The 23,435-nt window shown below is 35.0% G+C and overlaps 1 protein-coding gene and 2 non-coding genes across 4 annotated transcripts in view; all 3 read left to right on the top strand.

Annotated features, from left to right (window-relative positions):
* The window catches only part of LOC133173165 (large ribosomal subunit protein uL4-like), a 389,882-nt gene that overhangs the window by 362,421 nt on the left and 4,026 nt on the right, over positions 1–23,435 (top strand). For both annotated transcript variants that reach the window (XM_061308124.1, XM_061308117.1), the window contains exons 2-6: positions 9,732–9,900; positions 15,228–15,473; positions 16,201–16,325; positions 19,750–19,879; positions 20,113–20,269. In XM_061308124.1, the coding sequence (XP_061164108.1) occupies positions 9,732–9,900; positions 15,228–15,473; positions 16,201–16,325; positions 19,750–19,879; positions 20,113–20,269 (827 nt within the window). The remainder of the gene's footprint in view (positions 1–9,731; positions 9,901–15,227; positions 15,474–16,200; positions 16,326–19,749; positions 19,880–20,112; positions 20,270–23,435) is intronic.
* LOC133178403 (small nucleolar RNA SNORD18) lies at positions 15,509–15,580 on the top strand. Its single transcript, XR_009719979.1, has one exon. It is a non-coding gene; the product is annotated as a small nucleolar RNA SNORD18 (small nucleolar RNA).
* Positions 19,962–20,037, top strand: LOC133178404 (small nucleolar RNA SNORD18). The gene has a single exon (XR_009719980.1). It is a non-coding gene; the product is annotated as a small nucleolar RNA SNORD18 (small nucleolar RNA).

The following is a 23,435-nucleotide window of genomic DNA, read 5'->3' as shown; positions in this document are numbered from 1 at the left end:
TAATGGACTAATTGGAAGGAAATTTTAGAATTCTTTTTTAAAAGCAATTTACATCAGGCACCCTTGTGATTAGTGAAAATAAATACTTATCATTTGTATACATTAATTTTCTAAGACCTGCAAGTAGTCTTGAATATCTTCAAAATGAAAAAAATAAATAGATCGGGATATTGTCTTCTTCTCTAAATTTATCTCTGTAATCATAGTTCTTTCATTTGTAAACATTAGATACAAATAACATTTTCTGTTCTTTGTTCTTGAATTTAAATTTAAAAAATTGATTAACACGCCCATGGGAATAGAGAAAGAGGGAGCGACTTCCAAATAATTCTACTGCAATACTTCCATCTGCAGACTCATTAGGGCCCCGCAAGGATTTGCGGGTGCCCTATAGTAATCACTCTGTCTGTCTGTCCATCTGTCTGTCCATCTGTCATTCTTCCGTCCACAAATTTTCTGTTTTGTTCGAATAACTTTTTTGTAGTTGACCAATTAAGTTCAAATTTGGTATGTTGGTTGAAGAGGCAGTAAGACATATTTTGATGCTAAGTTTTGTTCTTTATATCATCCAGTTTGGAGCTGGCGTGGTGGGGTAGATTCCCTAACTTTACATTAGAATGAATGTCAGGGCAAAGAGAGATAACTGCTGAGAATGTTCCTATTGTAAACTATGAAAGCTGCAACTAGTCCCATGGGATTAATTAACTTTCCTCTTAAAGAAAATCCAAAGCATTGTCTGTTTCTGTCAAATTGAGATTATTAACACCTCTGTCTGCAAATGAAGTTTGTTTTGAGTTAAGGTCAATTCTGAATGATGTTTACATTCTCTGAAATGTGGATTTAAATAATGTTCATACTTTATTTTGGTAAAATACACAATGAGTTATGATTTTATTGAATTCTAAAAACAAGATTTACATAAAGATATGTTGTTTTTTTTTGGTTTTTTTTTATTTATTTTATTTATTAATTTATTTATTCATTTCTTTTTAGCTGCCTTATGTAAATTCAAGAATACTATTAATTTTAACAGGTAGTCCGATAATAAACTCATTCTATCATTACTGAAAAAGTTCTTATTGTAAACTTGGAAGAAAAGGATGAGAGAGCAGTACAATTAATCCCCAGGGATTAATTATCTTGTCTGGGGCAGAAATTTTTCCAGGCTTATCTTTATTTGTCACTTTAAGATAAATTAACCTTTGTCTGCAACTGATGTTTGTTTTGAAGTTAAGGTCAAGCCTGGGTGATATTTGCATTCACTGAAGGCTGGCATTTTATAAAACACATGCTTTATTCTTGTTTAAAGATACATTTAATTGTTATTATAGATATGATGTTTTTTACTGCCTTATGTAAATACAGGGATACTCTGCACAGGTTGTTGGATATTTAGGATTTATCTTGAAATTGTATAAATACAGTTGTTATTGTATATTCTTCTTCATATATTTTTAAATTTTGTATTAAAATTCTCATTCTGTAAGCTGCACCCTTATATTTCTACCCCTTGGCGGGGCCCATGCTGACTGGTCAGTTTTCTAGTTTATACTGTAATGTGTGTGTGTCTTCTAAAAATGTCCTGTAAACTTTTTTTTTTGTTTTGTATTTATTTTTTTTTTATTAAGCAATCCTTTATTTTTTATCTTTTTTTTTGGGGGGGGGGGGGGGGGTGTCAAGAAATTCTGAAAACGCTTTCAACAGAACTTTTTTAATGTATAACAACTACTGCATTGAAAAAAATGAGTACAAGCTTTAAAGGATTATTTTTTTAATTACATGTACATGTATAACTATTTGACAGCTAGAGTTTAAAAAAGTCTTTTTAAAGAGTTTCATCTACCAGTTATTTTTTTTTTTTTCTGAAATCATGTTTTAAAATAAGAACGATTCCTAACGATTTTTAACGGATTTTCTTTCCTCATTCTTCCTTTCAACCAATTCCCCTCCATTTCTAGTCATTGTTAGGCTTGTTTTACATCTTCTGGGTTCAGAAAAATATTCTCAGTAATTATCAGCAATTCTCAGTACCAACAGTAACTCTCAGCAAATATCAGTAATTATCAGAACTCGCAGTAAAAACGACAGTAAATATCAGTAATTATCAGAACCAACAGCAATTATCAGTAACAACTGTAAAAATATCAGCAAATATCAGAAATTCTCAGTACCAACAGTATAATATCAGTAAATATCAGAAATTATCAGTAAAAAGTGGCACTGTCAGTAATTATTTAGGCAAGTAGTGCAAGGAAATGAGTGACTATTCCATAGCATAGGGGCTTGTCTTTCGGATTGTTAAACAGTGTTTAATTTAAAATTAAAAAGTTTGAATCTACTTTAAATACATTTAAAAAAGTTGTCTCAATAAACATTTTGACATTCTCAGCTAGTGGTGTTCCAACCATCGATTATAATCGAAAATCGGTCAATTGCTGGCATAATCCAAGCGCTCGATTACAAAATTTTTATTCTGATTAATGGGTTATTTATTTTATTTTACAAGCGTAATAGTTTTCAAGCCGAATATTTCAGCTGCGACTTGTCTGTTAACTTGCTTGTGCGTCTTAATGGCGCGTACGAATAGACATTGCATTCATACCCGGGTAACCCATGGATGTACTTTGGATTCTATAAAATAAACTATGAACCAGCTGGACTAGAAAGAACGTTCTATTGTTAAAATATATTCTCCAGGGCATGTTAAAAAAATCTTCCTAATCTCTTTCTTGTGCTCATTTATGCATCCAAACGCCTCAAATTATACCTTACTAGCTGTCAATTATCCAATTATCACTCATTTATTTTCTAACAGGTTTAATAGACACAACAAATGAGCCATTTTGTAAAAGTAATAAGTACTTAGCTTGACCAGGATTGACACAAGTGACGTCAGAGCAATGGCGTAGCATTGACGATCAAAATAAAGCATATTGAGAAATTCAAACTTTGAAACGCTGAAACATTAAAAATATTGATTTTCTAGCAAAGAATTTTGAATGGATGATTTTAATGGCATGTGAACTTTGTCATATCAAAAGATTTTGAGACATGATAAAAATCCATTAAACTTGGGTATAGTGTAAACTAGTGTTGTGCCGATAATCAGAAAACATTGATTGTTGACGAAAAAATGCTACCGATTCCGATGATCGATTATAATTTTTCATAATCGATCATCGGAAACATACTTCTAATACAATACATTCCAGATTTATCCATTTCTGGTTTGAAATTTATTTCTTCCTAATGAAAGAAAATGGCGTCTGCATCTGATACTAGCCAATTAGCATGAAGCAGAGTTGATTAAGAACCGAAAGGTGCATATATAGGGCCTAAAAAGAATTATGTTTCATGTAACCCAACTGTCCCATTCAATTTGCCCCCGGGTGGACTTTTATCTGCCAAATCTGTGTTTGCTCTTTGGTTTGATCAATCAGCTGATTCTTTTTATTCAAAAAATATTGTTTCTTTTATTTGAGATATAAAATATGCAACTTGGTCAACATTTACCTTAAATATAAAGAGTAAGCAATTCCCCCCACAACTTTTTGAAGTTCGTTTTCTGCCGCTAGGCAGCCATGTTGGGTGTCCACTTTAAATATAACACCTGGATAATTCAGGGATGTTTGACCCCATTATTCATAAGCAAAAAAAAAAAAAAAAAAAAAAAATCCCGACCTACCGACCCTTGATTTTTTTGGGAATGTTGCAGGAAACAATCAAACATAATTTTTTTAGGCCTAGAAAGTGTAAAAGAAGCAAAACAATAAAGAATATAATATATATTTTATATATTCATGTTGAAGAAATAAAATGAAATTATTAATGTAATAGTCTGCTTTTTGTATACAAAACAATGAAATCCGATTATAATCGGTAAAATCGCATTGAAAGCAGTAATCGATTCCAACCGATCATCGATTATGAAAATTAGCCGATGTCCCATCACTAGTGTAAACATCTAAATAGATTTGTGTTGTTATTGTTGTCAGAGACCATAAACTGAGAACAGACTTCAGTCAAAATTTTTTCTTATCAAAATTATTTCAAAAAATATATTGATTTGAAATTTTGACTTAAATCTGTTTTCAGTTTGTCTTAGGGCTTATGTATTGGTAAGGTGTTCATCTGTCTGGCTGCCCAATTTTTCAAAATGCTACTCCTACAGTTTTGGTCTAATTTCAATAAGACTTGGTACATAAGTAGACTATGCCAAGACAGTACTTAATTCTGTGTATCAGTTTTTGATTTCGATGAACCATGTTTCCACTGTTACTTAAAATAGAAGTTTCTTTGAAATTCTTTTAAAATGCATCTCCTGCTACATATTTGGTCTGATAAGACCTTCGCAAGTCGAATACACTAAGATGCACCTTTCTTTATTACAAGTACCGTATTTGGTTGAATAAAATACGTACTTTTTTCCTAGAAAATGTTTTTGTGAGAAAGGGGTGCGTATTTTACACCACAATAGGATTTTGATAGTTTTTTCTTTCAGGTGAAACACGGCTATCATACGGACATGTCGTAGTATTACATGGAGACATGAGCAATTTCTTGTTGTTTATCGCTGTTTTTAAAACTTCGGAAAATTATTGTTGGGATGTAGGCTTGTTGAAAATGTTATATTTATAACCTGTTGATAATGATAAGGCCAAATAAAAAAATATGTGTGGTTCCAGTTACCCGACCTTCCCTATTTTATACCCCCGACCCTAAACTTTTTTTGGCAATTTTCTTATTTTTTCCGGAATTTCCCCAATTTCCATCAATGGCTCCGGTTTAAGTTTTAGTTTCAGCAATGACGGCCTCCTTGCACAACATAGTGCAAGTGTTTAATAATGTTAAATCCAAAGAAAGCTAGCATGTTGGTGTCCCCCTACCAATATTGACTAGTATATTATCACGTCACATCTAAATGTCATTTGCAAAGCAGTGATAGGTATTATTTAGAAAAATTAAGAAAATCATTTTGTTAAAAAAAAAAAAAAAAAAAAAAAAAATCCCTACCTACCTACCCTAATTTTTTTGGAGGTGTAACCGGAACCACACATATTTTTTTGTTTGGCCTAATCTGTTTGTTAAATGATATTAAAAACAAGTTACAATTAATTTGAGCTGCATATTCATCGTCTCCATGTAGGCCGCCATTGACGATGTTATTTATAGACGTTCACACATTCCTTTGCCACGTGCTTGCGTAATCATAGTACACATGTACCTAATCAGACACGCGGTTGGGAAAAAAAATAATTGAGCAATTTTATAATGAAGTACAATAAATCAACATTTTTTTGCGGTTTTAAATAACGCAGTGAAAATTCATTTCAACATAAACACTCCACTATAACACTGCATGTATACTACATGTCCCAATCGAAGCCAATGTTGTGAACACATGCGCTTGTCACTTGATCTTAATACCCCTCTAGGCAAATTAATTGTCTACCAACTCCTAAGCATTGTTTTTACAGTTAGAGCACTGATTATTTACTGCCCTTATTAATAGCTTTGATCGTTTTCTTTGTTAAAATTCGGGGGTCGATTTTTAGCCTTCGTACACTATCTTTCGTATGAACTTGTGTTGATTACGACACATAAAACAGTTAAACGCTTGTTAAATGCAATTTTACTTTAATTACCTTATATTTATCGGCCTCTTGTTAAATTAATTAAGAGTGTAAAAAGGAAAATATGGAGTCTGTTAAAACTTAAGTGTTATAATAACTCGTGCTCTGTAGAAAATAAGATATCTGCGAAGATTACCTCGATGTACAAAGACATGATTTATACTGTGTAGATCTGTTCAAACTAAAATTCAACAGTATTTTGTGCTTTGTTTAAATAAAATTGTTTCTGCAAGGATAAAGACAACCAGTCTCTACTATCGGCTCATACATTCACCTCTGTCGTTGGCTCGCGTATACCACAGTGATTAGCACGAGAAATAGTGCATTTCTTTTAATTCATTATAATTAAATGTCTGAGTTAATGATAGTCCTTAAGGATGGATATATACAAAATAGATTTAAAACCATTATTTTAATTAGAAATAATCCTTGAAATGTTATGTTTTTAACGTTATGTCAAAAATCTTGACGCGAGCCCATTGCAGAGGTGTCTGAGAGAGGAACGAACGACAACTCTGCATAGGAGATTGAAAGACAACGTGTAATGTCACGATTGCCGTTAGGTAAAAATAAAATAAAATGCAATAATATTTTGTGCTGTCTTGAATAAAATCATTACCACACGAAGATTTAAACACATTTTTAAAGACAACATTGCCGTTAGCTTAAAAAAAAAATTTATAATGCAAAATTTAATTATTTCCATGAATAATACCTCCATGCTTAAATTCAGTAGTACCGTAAGCTCTAAAAACAAAGTCCGCGTATGAAAAGTTACCATGCTTATATTTTCAATACATTATTTCCAAAGATTTTAAGATTAAATTACCGTGATGTAAAAAAGACAACATTACTGCTTGATCAATTTTTTGAAAGCGTATTATACAACCAAACTGCATTTTTTCCAAAATTTTCAAGCCAAAAAATGCGTATTCAGCCAAATACGGTACACACCAGTAGAGCCATAGTCTCATCAGTGACTTCTGGTTATTGATTTTTAGCTCACCTGAGCCAAAGGCTCAAGTGAGCTTTCCTGATCAAAAATCCATTGTCATTATTGTGAACTTTTCACATTTTCATCTTCTTCCCATGAACCACTGGGCCAGTTTCAACCAAACTTGCCACAAAGTATCCTTGGGTGAAGGGGATTCAAGTTTGTTCAATGATGGGCCATACCTTCTTCCAAAGGAAGATAATTGCAAATTCGTGAAAAATTTATGGCATCTTTTAAAATCTTCTTCTCAAGAACCACTGTGCCAGAAAATATGAAACTTACATGGAATCATCCTCAGGTAGTGCAGATTCAAGTTTGTTCATATCATGACCCCCGGGGGTAGGGTGGGGCCGCATTGGGCGATGAAACTTTTACAGGAAATATCTTTAAAATCTTGTTTTCAAGAAGGCAAAGCCAGGAAAGATAAAACTTATGTGGAAATATCCTCAGGTGGTGTAGATTCAGATATGTTCAAATCATGACCCCCAGGAGTAGGGTAGGGCCACAATGGGATGATCAAAGTTTTACATAGGCAGCGATTTTTTTCTACCCATTCAACCCCCAGCATCCAGTACCGGTTCAATTGGGAAAATAGCATTGAAGTAGAACAAAGGAGAATTTTCTGTCATTTAAACAAATGAAACGTTGTTACTTTTATTCCAACCTCATTACCTATTACTCCATGTTATAAAGAATACACAATGAGTATTTGTTGTTTTTCATATCAATGGCCCATGTTTTCACATTTTCTTGCTTTCAATTTGTCAAAATGTATGACACTACGCTGTCTACACCACATGTCCCGCCATATTACATCTAATCGCTACTTTCGATTTAAGTGGAAGTGAAACAGTTAGTCAACTTGTACAATGTTTCATATAAAAAGAAATACGATGTCATCGTAGTCTGTTGCTTGGCAGCTGATTGGGAATTTTTAGTCTCAAAATTGGGAAAAATTTACATTTTTTGGCATTGGGATTGGCTGTTTATCAGTACCAGTTATAAAAAAGGGGAAAAAAACGTGAAAAGAATACATAGGAAAAATCTTTAAAAATCTTCTCAAGAACAGCAAAGCCATGATTGGTCATATTTATATGGAAGCATCCTCAGGTAGTGTAGATTCAAGTTTGTTCAAATCATGACCCCCGGGGGTAGGGTGGTGCCACTAGTGATGGTGCATCGGTTAATTTTCATAATCGATCATCGGTTGAAATCGGTTCCTGCTTCCGATGCGATTTTACCGATTATAATCGGATGTCATAGTTTTGTATACAAAAAGCAGACTATTACAATTATTTCATATTATTTCTGTAACATGAATATATAAAATATATAATTTTTGTTTTGTTTTTGTTTTGCTTCTTTTACACTTTCTAGGCCTAAAAAGATTATGTTTGTTTCCTGTAACATTCCCAAAAAATCAAGGGTCGGTAGGTCGGGAGTTTTTTTTTTTTTTTTTTTTTTTGTTTATGGATAATTGCATCAAACATCCCGGGACTGAATTATCCAGGTGTTATATTTAAAGTGGACACCCAACATGGCTGCCTAGCGGCCGAAAACGAATTTCAAGTTCAAAAAGTTGTGGGGGGAATTGATTGCTCTTTATATTTAAGGTAAATGTTGACCGAGTTGCATATTTTATCTCAAATAAACGATACAATTAACATTTTTTTTAATAAAAAGAATCAGCTGATTGATCAAACCAAAGAGCAAACACAGATTTGGCAGAAAAAAAATCCACCCGGAGGTAAATTGAATGGATCAGTCGGGTTACAGGAAACAAACATATTTTTAGGCCTTATATATGCACCTTTCTATTCTCAATCACCTCTGCTTCGTGCTAGTTGGCTAATATCAGATGCAAACGCCATTTTCTTTCATTAAGAAGAAATAAATTTTAAACCAGAAATGGATAATTCCGGAATGTATTGTATTAGAAGTATGTTTCCGATGATCGATTATGAAAAATTATAATCGATCATCGGAATCGGTAGCATTTTTTCGTCGACAATCGATGTTTTCTGATTATCGGTACAACACTAGGGGCCACAGTGGGCGATCAAAGTTTTACATAGGGAAAACTTCAAAAATCTTCTCAGAACAGCAAAGCCATGATTGGTCATATTTGGAAGTATCCTCAGGTACATGTAGTGTAGATTCAAGTTTGTTCAAATCATGACCCCAGGGGGTAGGATGGGGCCACAGTAGACAATTAAAGTTTTACAAAGGAATACATAGGGAAAATCTTTAAAAATCTTCTTTTCAAGAACAGCAAAGCCATGATTGATCATATTTATATGGAAGCATCCTCAGGTAGTGTAGATTCAAGATTGTTCAAATCATGATGATAATCAAGAAAAGACAAAAATAGGGTGGGGTCATTAAAAAAATCTTCTCAAGAACCACTGAGCCAAAAAAGCTGAAACTTATGTGGAAGCATCCTGGGATAGTGAAGATTCTAAATTGTTCAAATCATGACCCCCGGGAGTAGGGCAGGACCACAATAGGGAATCCAAGTTTTACATTGAAATATATAGGAAAAATCTTTAAAAATCTTCTTCTCAAGAACCACTGGGCCAGAAAAACTGACACTTATGTGGAAGCATCCTGGAGTAGTAAAGATTCGAAATTGTTCAAATCATGACCCCCAAGTGTAGGGCACAATAGGGAATCCCAAGTTTTACATTGAAATATGTAAGAAAAATCTTTTTCTTAAGAAGAACTTGACCAGAAAAACTGAAACTTATGTGGAAGTATCCTGGGGTAGTAAAGATTCTAAATTGTTCAAATCATAACCCCCAGGGATAGGGCAGGCCACAATAGGGAATCCAAGTTTTATATTGAAATATGTAAGAAAAATCTTCTCAAGAACAGCTGGGCCAGAAAATCTGAAACTTATGTGGAAGCATCCTAAGGTAGTGCAGATTCTAAATTGTTCAAATCATAACCTTCGGGGGTAGATTGGGGCCACAATAGATATTACAAGGGGGGAAAATCTGGTAAAGAACAGCATGGCCAAAGTTACTCACGTGAGCGATGTGGCCCATGGGCCTCTTGTTTTTTGTTTTTTGCATTGGAGAATCATGATGAAGATATCTTTTCAGGCAGCAAGGCCACTCATTAGTGTATATGGGGACAAAGGGGAGACCACTAAGAGCAATGTCACTTTGCCAGCAGTATTCCGTGCTCCAATCAGACCAGACATTGTTATCTTTGTCCATTCTCAGATGAGGAAGAATGCCAGACAGCCATATGCTGTCAGTGAAAAAGCAGGTAGGAAATGCTTGCTATTTCCACCATGGAAGAGTTACAGTTCTTACTGTGCTTTTTTGTGAAAAAGTTGGAAAATGTACAAATCTTGTGGGATTTCTGGGACAATATTAACAACATGTAAACAGGATGGTGAATGTCAATGAAACATGCAAATGAGACATTGTATTGTTGTGGACTTGACATGCATCAGAAGTAGAAATGACATCAATTTATTCACCACAGGAAAATGTTGACAAGACTTAGTATTGACGGTTCATCTCTAAATACAATGTACATGCCTCAGAAACGTAATGTTCATCAATGGATAATCATGATAAAAAATTCAGGGCTTTCGCAATCTCGCATATGCCTGTAAGGCCTAAAAAAAAATTATGATTGTTTCCTGTAACCTGACCGACCCATTCAAATTACCCCTGGGTGGATTTTTTTCTGCCAAATCTGTGTCTGATCAATCAGCTGATTCAATTTATACAAAAAATGTTAATTGTAGCTTTATTTGAGATATAAAATATGACAAACTAGTCAACATTTACATTTACCTTAAATATAAACGGTAATCATTTTTGCAACATCGAGCATTTCCCCCACAACTTTTTGAAGTTTGTTTTCTGCCGCTTGACAGCCATGTTGGGTGTCCACTGTAAATATCACACCTGGTTAATTTAGTCCAGGGATGTTTGACCCCTTTATCCAGACCTACTGACCCTTGATTTTTTTGGGAATGTTACAGGAAACAAACAATTTTTTTAGGCCTTAGTTTCTATTCTTTAACTGGAATGACAAATACATTTATCATTCAAAAGTGGATTGAGATTGGCATGTTTGTATTCTCCCCTACGTTATTGTTGTACCAGTCAGATGACCAAACGTGCCTTTAATTTGAAGATTTTCAGTATTAGAAATAGAATGTATTAATTTGAACAAATTTTGGGGAAAAGTCAAGTTTTACAAGTGTGACATATCATTTGCATATACTTGCAGTCACTCTATGATTGTTTGCATAAAATTAAGTTTAATGGAAAAATGATATTAAAAAAAATAAAAGTTTTTAAGTTTAATTAAAACAATACAAGACTAAGAATTTAACAAAAAATATGTTAGATTATTTACAGATGTTAATGGCATACTACAGTAAAACTCGTTTTGTACACGGATATAGCGAATTTACGAACATAGCAAAGTTTTTTTGAACCATCTGCAATATCTTAACAATTCCTTGTAAATTTGTACAAATATATCAAACTGGGATATAGCGAAATTACAGATATAGCAAACTGATTTTGTGTCCCATAGAGGTAAAAAATAATGAAATTTTCATCTCTTACAGGGAATTTTCATTACAGGGTTGATAGGGAAATACCAGTGGTGGTAATTACCAGTGGTAAATACCGTTATTTCCCGTCCCAGGAAATACTACAAATTTTGTCTAAACTGGGAAATATTGGGAAAACTGGGAAATACAAAGTTAAAGATTTTTATTTCTTTAATTCATTCAATCATACAAAATTCAAAAATAAAATTAACATAAAAACAGAAGATGAATAATATTGAATATGTCTCAAATTGCAATTTAACATATTCAGAATGTATCACTACTCCAGGTCCCATACCCATAAGCATTCTGAAACATTTCCCTGGCTGTGTGAAACTTAAGTTTTCCAAGTCAAGTTTCTTTTCAGTTTTGTAAAATTATTAAGTTTATTAATTATAAATCCAAGAACAAAACAAAAAATCATTTCAATCCTTCTTTTAACACTGGAGTTATTACAATCAATCATGTTTTAACAAATTGCTCTGGACAGTTTTGTGCTCCTGTTTTGAGAGATAATTACCTTGAGTAGAACTGAAAGGCTTCTTAGGTTTGATATTATTATCCATTTCTGTATCGTATCTGTTTGTATCATATTGTACATGTACAGACTGATAAGCTCCAAAGCTTAAAGGAACAATAATGAAGAAAGAAAGATAAGTTTTGGAAGATAGGACGATACTTTTTTACTCAGAACTGCTGGGGTCGTCCTATTTAATGAATCGACCAATCTAAGGCTCAAGTTTACGAAAAATGCCCCAAAATCAGTAAAATTTAGTCAATTTTAAAGCAAATCTGTGCCATTTTCGTATTTTTAGCTCACCTGAGCCGAAGGCTCAAGTGAGCTTTTCTGATCACATTTTGTCCGGCGTCCGTCTGTCTGTCTGTCCGTCTGTCTGTCTGTCTGTAAACTTTTCACATTTTTGACTCCTTCTCAAGAACCACTAGGCCAAATTTAACCAAACTTGCCACAAAGTATCCTTGGGTGAAGGGGATTCAAATTTGTTCAAATGAAGGCCACGCCTTCTTTCAAGGGGAGATAATTAGGAATTCGTAAAAAATTAATGGCATCATTTAAAAATCTTCTTCTCAAGAATCACTGGGCCAGGAAAGATGAAACTTATGTGGAAACATCCTCAGGTAGTGTAGATTCAAATTTGTTCAAATCATGACCCCCAGGGGTAGGATGGGGCCACAATGGGGGATCAAAATTTTACATAGAAATATATAGGAAAATATCTTTAAAAATCTTCTTCTTAAGGTCAGCAAGGCCATGATTGGTCATATTTATATGGAAGCATCCTCAGGTAGTGTAGATTCAAATTTGTTCTAATCATGACCCCCGGGGGTAGGATGGGGCCACAATGGGGGATCAAAATTTTACATAGAAATATATAGGAAAATATCTTTAAAAATCTTCTTTTTAAGAACAGCAAGGCCATGATTGGTCATATTTATATGGAAGCATCCTCAGGTAGTGTAGATTCAAGTTTGTTCAAATCATGACCCCCGGGGGTAGGATGGGGCCACAATGGGGGATCAAAGTTTTACATAGAAATATATAGGAAAGTATCTTTAAAAATCTTCTTTTTAAGAACAGCAAAGCCATGATTGGTCATATTTATATGGAATCATCCTCAGATAGTGTAGATTCAAGTTATTCAAATTAGTTCAAGTCATGACCCCCTCCCCCCCTGGGGATAGGATGGGGCCACAAAAGTTTTTCATAAGAGTATTTAGAAAAAACTTTTAAAATCTTCTTCTCAACATTAGCAAATCCCTGATTGGTCATATTTCTATGGAAGCATCCTCAGATAGTGTAGATTCAAGTTTGTTCAAATCATGACCTTCGGAGGTAGGGTGGGGCCACAATGGGTGATCAAAGTTTCCAGAGGAATTTTTAGGAAAAAATCTTTTTTCTCAAGAACAGAAAAGCCATGATTAGTCAAATTGATATGGAGGCATCCTTGGGTAGTGTAGAATGAAATTTGTTCAAATGAGGGTCCCCAGGGGTAGGGTGGGGCCACAATGGGGGATTAAATTTTTACAAATGAATATATGGGAAAAATCTTCTGCTCAAGAACAGCAAAGCCGTTTGTTATATTGATATGAAAGCATCATATTCAATACTGAACTGATTTTTGCTTTTTTTCCTAGCCAGTGTGCTCAGGTGAGCGATATGGCCCATGGGCCTCTTGTTTAAAATTACTTTACCAAGAAAAAAATAATAAACAATAAAGAATTAGATATTTATTCCACTGATTTCTTACAAAATAAGTTCCATTAAATATCCGTCGATGTACAGAAAAACTTATTATATCATCTAGTAAATAATGTCTCAAAGTATATTTACAACATGCTGTGTCCATCTTGTGAAGTTGGAAGTCGCAATCGTATACTAAAAATAAAACCGCAACTGTATCAAAGTTTAAAATACAGAAGAGTTTTCACAATTGCAATTGTAATCTTTTTTTACCCTTTATTTGTACCGATTAATTGAAATAGTATACCTAAATATTTTTTCGTTGTCTTGTGATATTTATTTAAATGTAAAATGCGTGAAATAAATTGTTTCCAGTAAATTCCTAAAATTATTTACCAAATATACCGCTAATCATAACTATTTTGTTTTATATCCCAAGGGGTACACGGAATTATACAAAGATTGGCTTCTAATAGAATTTTAATTGTGTGACAGATAAAGGGATATACACTGTGTACACAAATGTGTTAACACCTGTGTTGGTTTAAACACCTGCGGGGCATGATTAACAGTATTCTCTTTAGAGAAGTGGACAGGCTTTCGCCTACATCCATGGATGTAGGCGAAAGCCTGTCCACTTCTCTAAAGAGAATAGATTAACAAATCCATGTGCCGTTACAGGGGTTTTAGTGCTATACATTATTGAACAAACAAAACTGAAATTCCTGATGACTGTTAAATTGCGAATATACTCTCAATTATATTTATTTTTTTACAACAATATTTCAAGCAAAATTATAGCATGTTAATATGATTAATTTCAATTGCTCACTGTTACATGTAATAGTCATTTGTGTGTTTTAGCAAATCCCTGGACAAGAAATATAAAAATGGCGGTCATCGAAGTTAATATTGTACCCCGGTAAATAATGTCAGAATAAAAGAATGTGTCCACAATGTTCTAAAATGGAAATGATTATTGTTTGATTTCGGGTATGTCCCTAATTATAGCTGTTGTATAGTACTGTATTTAATATGTGTTTAACGACAGAGTCAAACTAAGGCAGCATTGAACAGGGAAGTTGGAGAAAATATGTTATAGCACAATTCAAGGAAGTTTTAACTATGTTTGTGTAAAACACTATTAAAATGCTGTACTCATTAAAATATCAGTTTATTTTCTCAATACGTTAACATCACGGGTTTAGTTAAAGAGTTTTACATGTTCTGATACGTAGTATCTACGTAAGAATCTCTAGAAAATCGATAATCAAAGCCTCGTCCTATCTTCCGAATCATCCTATCTAAGGATTTTTTAAAAATTACGGCTGAAAATGAGCCTTTCAACCTATATACCCCATCGACATATACCCCAAAAATTACGGTATACCATACTCTACAATTAAGAATTTTCTTAGATCCTTTTTTTAGTTACAGTAATTCCCGTTAATTACCAGTATTTCCCACCGTCCTCGGAAATATGAGTATTTCCCAGTTTTTTGCAATCCCTGATTTTCAAAGATCTCATTTATCAAAATATTGAAATGACACTATTTTTGTAAGTATTTAAATGTGAAACTCAATTCATCCAAAAAAATTTGAATTCCAAGGTAACTTTTTTATTTAATACCTCCCAAAGTACATTTGGTGTAGTACTTAAGGGAAAAAAATTATACTGTGAGTTTGCTATATATACTTTAACAAATTCCTTATACGGATATGAGGAATTATGGATATAGCGAAATAATTTCATTGGTCCCCAAGACTTCGCTATAACCAAGTTTTATCGTACTGAGCTAAGGATATTTTTCATAGGTCACCAGACTTCTGCTGAGTCATGGGGAACGGGAAGAGCTGTGGCCCGTATTCCTCGTGTGAGAGGAGGTGGTACTCATAGGTCTGGCCAGGGAGCCTTTGGAAACATGTGCCGAGGTGGTAGAATGTTTGCCCCTACTAGAACCTGGAGACGCTGGCACAGAAGAATTAATGTCAATCAGAAACGATATGCCATCTGCTCTGCCATTGCTGCCACAGGAATTCCCGCTATTGTCATGTCTAAAGGTGAAATTGGTTTGTCTTGATGTGTATCAAATATCAGTATGTGATGATTGCCATTGGTCCGTGTTTCTGAGTTCCTCTGATTTAAGCAAATGGCATAGTCTGATACTGAATATTTTCATATTTGACTCTTACTTATTTTGATATTATAGCCATGATTTATGAAAGAAATATGGATGCATCCTCAGTTAGTGTAGATTCAAGTTTGTTCAAATCATCCCCCCTCCCCTTAGGAGTAGGTTGATACCACTTATAAAATACTGAACTCCTCACCAAATGCTCAGGTGTGCAATGTAGCCCATGGGCCTCTTGTTGCATCTTTCTATTGTAACATCACAAAAAGCTTTCACTCTTATTAATGCTCATTTAATCTGCCTCAGACATCAGTGTATTAGCCAAACAAAATGCATTTTACAAAACAGTTACATTAGAATAGTTTATTATATGTATACAATCAACAATATAACGTCACACTAGGTAAATGTACTTGGGCACTTCCACTGGAGACTCCTGGAATTCTGTCAGCATTGCACATCTTCGTGATGGGTCAAAAAAAAAAAAAACTTCTTTTTTTACCAACCAATCCACAATGAAAAATCATCTAAGAGTGGGTTTAAAACTATTTTGGTCAGGGTTACTAAATGAAAATCGGGTCTAGTAAAAAATGTTTGAAGTAACCTCACTAGTCTAGTTCTCCAAAAAATGAATATCAAACACTGCACTTTTGTAGGTCACAGAATTGAGGAAATCCCAGAGGTTCCCCTGGTGGTGAGTGACAAAGTAGAGGAGTTTAAAAAGACAAAGGAAGCTGTAGCTCTTCTGAAAAGATTGAAAGCATGGAGTGATATTCAGAAGGTAAAAATGAACAAAATGTTGCACGAAATATTTGTGGCCACTCGCATTACATTTTTAGTTCACCTTAATGAAGTCAGGGTGAGCTTATACTTCACCCCTGTTGTCCCAAGTTATAGTTTTAAGAGCAGATTCATTTCCAAGAAATTATGTCAAATTAGACTAAAGTTCAAAATATGATGCATCTAGGGATGCACGGTACTAGACATGCTTTGGATGCTGCATCTTATCTACATTTTGTGTCTATAAGCCCTATAGACTTGCATGTGCATCAATGGATGCTGCATCTGACCAAATTTTCCAGATGAGACCAGGTTAAAGTTGTTGTTGCATGCACATTCCAAAGAAATAATTGTTCAGTGACTTTTGCATAGACTTTTCCACATGAAATTTAATACCTATTAACACAAATGTTTACTGATTTGATTATTGGCCAATGATATGTCGATAAGAGTGAACTGATGCTGTCAATTGTTAATGATTTTCAACACTAGCAGAGATCACAAAATTAAACAGTACTTCGCTGCTAATGATGAATTGCCTTTGGTCCGTGTTTCTGACTACCTGTGATCACAACTAAGGCATTTTTAATCTGATCTTGGCAGATACATATAAATTTTTTTGGATAGTAAGTTGTTACTTTCATGCAAAAAATCTTAAATGAGGCATTTAGAGTGCCCAGATTACACTTTCTTATGGAAGTAAATTAAGCTGAGTTTAGCTGTGAGTTGTAAGATATTCATTCAGTGGATTTACTTAAATTTGATTACAAAGAGAGAAGTGGCTTTCATTGCATCCTTGCTAGCCAAGGGTTTCCGATCGCTACTCTCCACACAAACCCTTGGCATAGCATGCTACCAAAAGTCAGGATTGTTTAAGTGATCTCAAATCTTACCACATACACACAGCTTGGGCTGTCAACAGAAATGAGTGTTTTTAAAAATTGAAGTATTTAAAGAACAATTAACAGGCACGTATATAGCAATGTTTATTTCTTATTTTGGGAGCAAATATAGATTCCTGATTATATTATGGTGCACATCAACTTCAAAGTTGGATGACACCATAGCTTTTTATAGAATGGCATGTCTTGCAGATCCTTTTTACTCGTATTTTTAGATCACCTGAGCCGAAGGCTGAAGTGAGCTTTTCTGATCACATTTTGTCCGTCTGTCTGTCTGTCCCTCCGTCTGTAAACTTTTCACATTTTCGCCTTTTCTCCAGAACCACTGGGCCAATTTCAACAAAACTTGCTACAAAGCATCCTTGGGTAAAGGGGATTCAAGTTTGTACAAATGAAGGGCCACGCCCTCTTTCAAGGGGAGATAATTAAGAATTAGTGAAAATTTGGTGGTATCTTTTAAAAATCTTCTTCTCAAGAACCACTGGGCTGTAAAAGTTGAAACTTAGGTGAGACCTTCATTACATAGTGTAGATTCAAGTTTGTTCAAATCATGACCCCCGGGAGGTAGGGTAGGTCCACAATGGGGGATCAAATTTTTAGATAGGAATTTATAGAAAAAAATCTTTAAAAATCTTTTTCTTAAGAACAACAAAGCCACAATTAGTCATATTGATATGGAATCATCCTCAGGTAGTGTAGGTTAAAGTTTGTATACAAATCATGACCCCCAGGGGTAGGGTGGGGCCACAATGGGTGATCAAAGTTTTACTTAGAAATATATAGAAAAAAATCTTGAAAAATCTTCTTCTCAAGAACAACAAAGCCACAATTAGTCATGTTGATATGGATTCATCCTCAGGTAGTGCAGATTCAAGTTTGTATCAAATCATGATCCATGGGGGTAGGGTGGGGCCACAATGGGCGATCAAAGTTTTACTTAGAAATGTATAGAAAAAAAATCTTGAAAAATCTTCTTCTCAAGAACAACAAAGCCACAATTAGTCATGTTGATATGGATTCATCCTCAGGTAGTGCAGATTCAAGTTTGTATCAAATCATGATCCATGGGGGTAGGGTGGGGCCACAATGGGTGATCAAAGTTTTACTTAGAAATATATAGAAAAAAAATCTTGAAAAATCTTCTTCTCAAGAACAACAAAGCCACAATTAGTCATGTTGATATGGATTCATCCTCAGGTAGTGCAGATTCAAGTTTGTATCAAATCATGATCCATGGGGGTAGGGTGGGGCCACAATGGGTGATCAAAGTTTTACTTAGAAATATATAGAAAAAAAATCTTGAAAAATCTTCTTCTCAAGAACAACAAAGCCACAATTAGTCATGTTGATATGGATTCATCCTCAGGTAGTGCAGATTCAAGTTTGTATCAAATCATGACCCATGGGGGTAGGGTGGGGCCACAATGGGCGATCAAAGTTTTACATAGGAATATACAGGGAAAAACTTGAAAATCTTCTTCTCAAGAACAGCAAAGCCTTCTTAAGCCATATTCATATGGAAGCATTCTCAGATAGTGTAGATTTAACTTTGTTCGAATCATGACCCCTGGGGTTAGGGTGTGGCCACAATGGGTAATCAAAGTTTTACATAGGAATATATAGGAAAAAACTTTAAAAAACTTCTTCTCAAGAACAGCAAACCCATGTTTTGTCATATTGATATGAAAGAATCCTCAGGTAGTGTAGATTCTAGTTTGTTCAAATCATGACCCCTGGGGGTAGGATGTGCCACAATGGGGGATCATAGATATACAAAAGAATATGTATGGGAAAAAAATTGAAAAATCTTCTTCTCAAGAACAGCAAAGCCATGTTTTGTCATATTGATATGGAAGCATCTTCAGGTAGTGTAGATTCAAGTTTATTCAAATCATAACCCCCAGGGGTAGGGTGGGGCCACAATGTGGGATCAAATTTTTACATAGGAATATATAGGAAAAAATGTTTTCAACAACAGAAAAGCCATGTTTAGTCATATTGATATGGAAGCATCCTCAGGTAGTGTAGATTCAAGTTTGTTCAAATGGGGGGGGGGGGGGGGGTCCACAATGGGAGATCAAATTTTTAACAAGGGAATATATAGGAAAAAAATCTTTAAAAATCTTCGGCTCAAGAACAGCAAAGCCATTTGTTATATTGATATGGAAGCATCTTCAGGTAGTTCAAAATCCAAGCCCCCCCCCCCCCCCATTTTAAACTTTTCAATACTGAAGTGATTGGTGCTTTTTTTCTGGCCAATGTGCTCAGGTGAGCGATGTGGCCCATGGGCCTCTTGTTAATTCTAGAGACTAAAGAGTCCAGATATATCCCGAACAGAGATCGTCATTTACAATAGCACTTGCTGATTGGTTGAATGATATCAATAAACTCCCATCACAACTTGAGAAAAAGATCCCAGCTTTTGATCGCACAATACGCCAAGGGTTTGTGAGGAGAGTAAAGGATCAGAAACCCTTGGCTAGCGAAGATGTTTTCATTCTAAATGTATATTGTTTCTTTTAGGTTTACAAATCCAAACGATTTAGAGCTGGCAAAGGTAAAATGAGGAACAGACGAAGAATTCAGAAGAGAGGTCCCCTTGTTATATACAACTCTGATAATGGCATCTGTAGGGCATTCAGAAATATCCCTGGTAAGATTTCTCTTTAACTGCTTTAAAGCAGGTTTTTTTGAAGTAGAATACACAGCTTGTAATGATGAATTGCCTACACAGCTTGTAATGATGAATTGCCTTTGGTCCGTGTTTCTGAAAAACTGTGATAACCACATAGGCATCTTTTTTCTGAACTCTGCAGGTGAATTACATGATGGCATTTACTGCTTAAACTCATCATGTTTTTTTTTCATATATAATGTATTTTTCAGGTATAACACTCATAAATGTATCTCGCCTAAACCTACTGAAGATTGCTCCAGGTGGTCATGTAGGGAGGTTCTGTATCTGGACAGAGTCAGCTTTCAGTAAATTGGATAAATTGTATGGTACATGGAAGAAACTGGCTGCAGACAAGAAAGATTACAAGTAAGTCTGACTTTGCAGAGCTTTTTTATTGCAATTTTATTTTGTATAAAGATGGAAACAGAGTTTCCGAAAACCATCAGTCCTACCGGCAAAACCGATAGAAAATCAAAATGTCCGATGCAATTCACTACATAACTGGTCCGTGTGACCGATTGTTGTGATCAAAGGCTTGTTTTGAGACACAGTTAGATTATTCTAATTTATTGTACTCTGATCTATTGCGATGTCTCCAGGGGTGTGCAATTAGCATCGGTCGACACCAGGGGCTACCATTTTTGGGGGGTCGGGCTAGTAGTTTTCTGCATGGAGAAAGGCCCTTGGGCTAGTAAAAGTTAAAACTACCAATGTGATAAATGAAAAGCACTACTGGTATTTTCACTCATTATTTGCAATTAAATTCCCAATAAATGAAAAATTTCATGGCAGCATCCTCCTATTGTTTGTAAATCTCCCTGATCTTCACAGTATTGGATACAACATGCAGTTTTCTACAAAAATATACATGCTCATGGAAGCAGAGGTAAATAAGTATGTACAATGAATATGATTAACATTCAAATTAATTAATAATAGGGCTGGGACGATACAACTTTTTCTATATCAATATGTATCACGGTAATTGAGCCACAATACAATATGTACCCGATATGTCGAATTGGTTATAAAAATTTTTTTTGTATTGAAATGAACAAAACCAGGGGTGTGCAATTAGCATCACCCGACGCCCGGGGCTACCATTTTTGGGGGTCGGGCTAATGGTTTTCTGCATGCAGATAGCCCCATGGGCTAGGAAAAATTAAAAATGCTAATGTAATATATGATAATCACTACTGGTATTTTCACTGATTTTTTGCTATTAAATTCCCAACCAGTGAAAAATTTCCAGTCAGCATGCTCCTTTTGATCGTAAATCTCCGTTATCTTATTCATTTTGCAGCACATCCTGACTTTTTTACTTCCAAAAACGATCGTCTTTTTTTCTAATCCGAATTTCCTCGCTTCATGTGTTTATGGTAAATAAACCTCATTAAATTATATACGATCACTCAATCAAGTGAAAGATAAGTGTTATGTGATTTACATAAAATATATTTCAGGTGTATTTAATAATCTAAGTTGAAAGAAAATGATTTCATTTCGTTTTAGATGAACTAGTGCAATGCACAGAAAAAGGAAAAATATTTTTTTTTTAGGTCACCTGAGTCACTCAGGTGACCTATTGCTATCCGTTTTTGTCCGTCGTCGTGCGACGTGCGTCGTGCGTTAACATTTAAACATTTTCAGCTTCTTCTCTGAAACCGCTCAACCAATTTCAGCCAATTTTGGCATATAGCATCTATGGGTGAAGGGGGACAAAAATTGTGAATTTCATGGTCCCTGCCCCCCTGGGGCCTGAGGGGTGGGGCTAAAACCACCAAAATTAATGCAATCTTTAAAAATCTTCTTCTTTACTCCTGGACATCAAGCAGTCAAACTGTTGACATGATTGTAATAAGCATTGAGCCCTCTACCAAAATTGTGAAATTCATGGCCCCAGAGTCAGGGGTTCTGGTGCTAGGGCGGGGCTATATAGATCATATAGTGAAAGTGCATTATTTCTTTGAAAATCTTCTTCTCTACCCCTGGGTATTATTGAACAAAATTGAATACATATTTATGATAAGCAAGAGTGACTTTACCAAAATTGTGAAATTCATGGCCCCAGGGTCAGGGGTTCTGGTGTTAGGGCGGGGCTATATAAATCATATAGTGAAAGTGCATTATTTCTTTGAAAATCTTCTTCTCTACTCCTGGGTATTATTGAAACTAATTGAATACATAGTTATGATAAGCAAGAGTGACTCTACCAAAATTGTGAAATTCATGGCCCCAGGGTCAGGGGTTCTGGTGTTAGGGCGGGGCTATATAAATCATATAGTGAAAGTGCATTATTTCTTTGAAAATCTTCTTCTCTACTCCTGGGTATTATTGAAACAAATTGAATACATAGTTATGATAAGCAAGAGTGACTCTACCAAAATTGTGAAATTCATGGCCCCAGGGTCAGGGGTTCTGGTGTTAGGGCGGGGCTATATAAATCATATAGTGAAAGTGCATTATTTATTTGAAAATCTTCTTCTCTACTCCTGGGTATTATTGAAACAAATTGAATACATAGTTATGATAAGCAAGAGTGACTCTACCAAAATTGTGAAATTCATAGCCCCAGGGTCAGGGGTTCTGGTGTTAGGGCGGGGCTATATAAATCATATAGTGAAAGTGCATTATTTCTTTGAAAATCTTCTTCTCTACTCCTGGGTATTATTGAAACTAATTGAATACATAGTTATGATAAGCAAGGGGGACTCTACCAAAATTGTGAAATTCATGGCCCCAGGGTCAAGAGTTCTGGTGCTAGGGCTGGGCTATATAAATCATATAGTGAAAATGCATTAATGCTTTAAAAATCTTCTCTACTCCTGGGTATTATTTAAACAAATTAAATACATAGTTATGATAAGCAAGGATGCCTCTTCCAAAATTGTGAATTTCATGGACCCTGGATCAGGGGTTCTGGTGCTAGGGCGGGGCCATATATATCCTATAGTGAAGGTGAATTATTTCTTTAAAAATCTTCTTCTCTGCGCCTGGGTATTATTTAAACAAACTATTAGTACATTGTTATGATACGCAAGTATGCCCCTTCCAAAATTGTGAATTTCATGGCCCCAGGGTCAAGGGTTCTGGTGAAAAAGGGGGGGGGGGGGGCTCTATTGATTATATAGTGAAAAAGCAAAATTTCTCTGAAAATATTCTTTTCTGCTTCTGGTTAAAAAGCAAAGAAGCTAAGTGTATAGTTATGATGAGCATGATTACTTCTTCCAGAGTAGTGAATTGCATGACCCCTGGGTCAGATGTGCTGGTGTAAGGGTGGGGCTCTTGATAATGTAGTGAAAATGCATTAATTCTGTTAAATAATCCTGTCTGCTCCTTAGTGTTAATCAGATAAACAAAGTGATTACTTACATGTATGATGAATAAACTTCTGGTCCCAGGGTGAGAGACTCTGGTGTTTCTCGGTGGGGATGGGAGGTGGGGGGGGGGGGGGCTGGGGGGCTCTATTGATAATGTAGTGAATCTGTAGTAAAAACTGCATTATTTCTTTGAAAATCTTCTCTGCACCTGG

Source organism: Saccostrea echinata, unplaced genomic scaffold (genome assembly GCF_033153115.1).
Source record: "Saccostrea echinata isolate AGI-Se365-2 ecotype Australia unplaced genomic scaffold, CSIRO_AGI_Sech_v1 ptg000002l, whole genome shotgun sequence".
Classification (NCBI taxonomy): Eukaryota; Metazoa; Mollusca; class Bivalvia; order Ostreida; family Ostreidae; genus Saccostrea; species Saccostrea echinata.
Note: the sequence above shows the minus strand (reverse complement) of the source record. Positions and strands in the feature narration are given on the sequence as shown.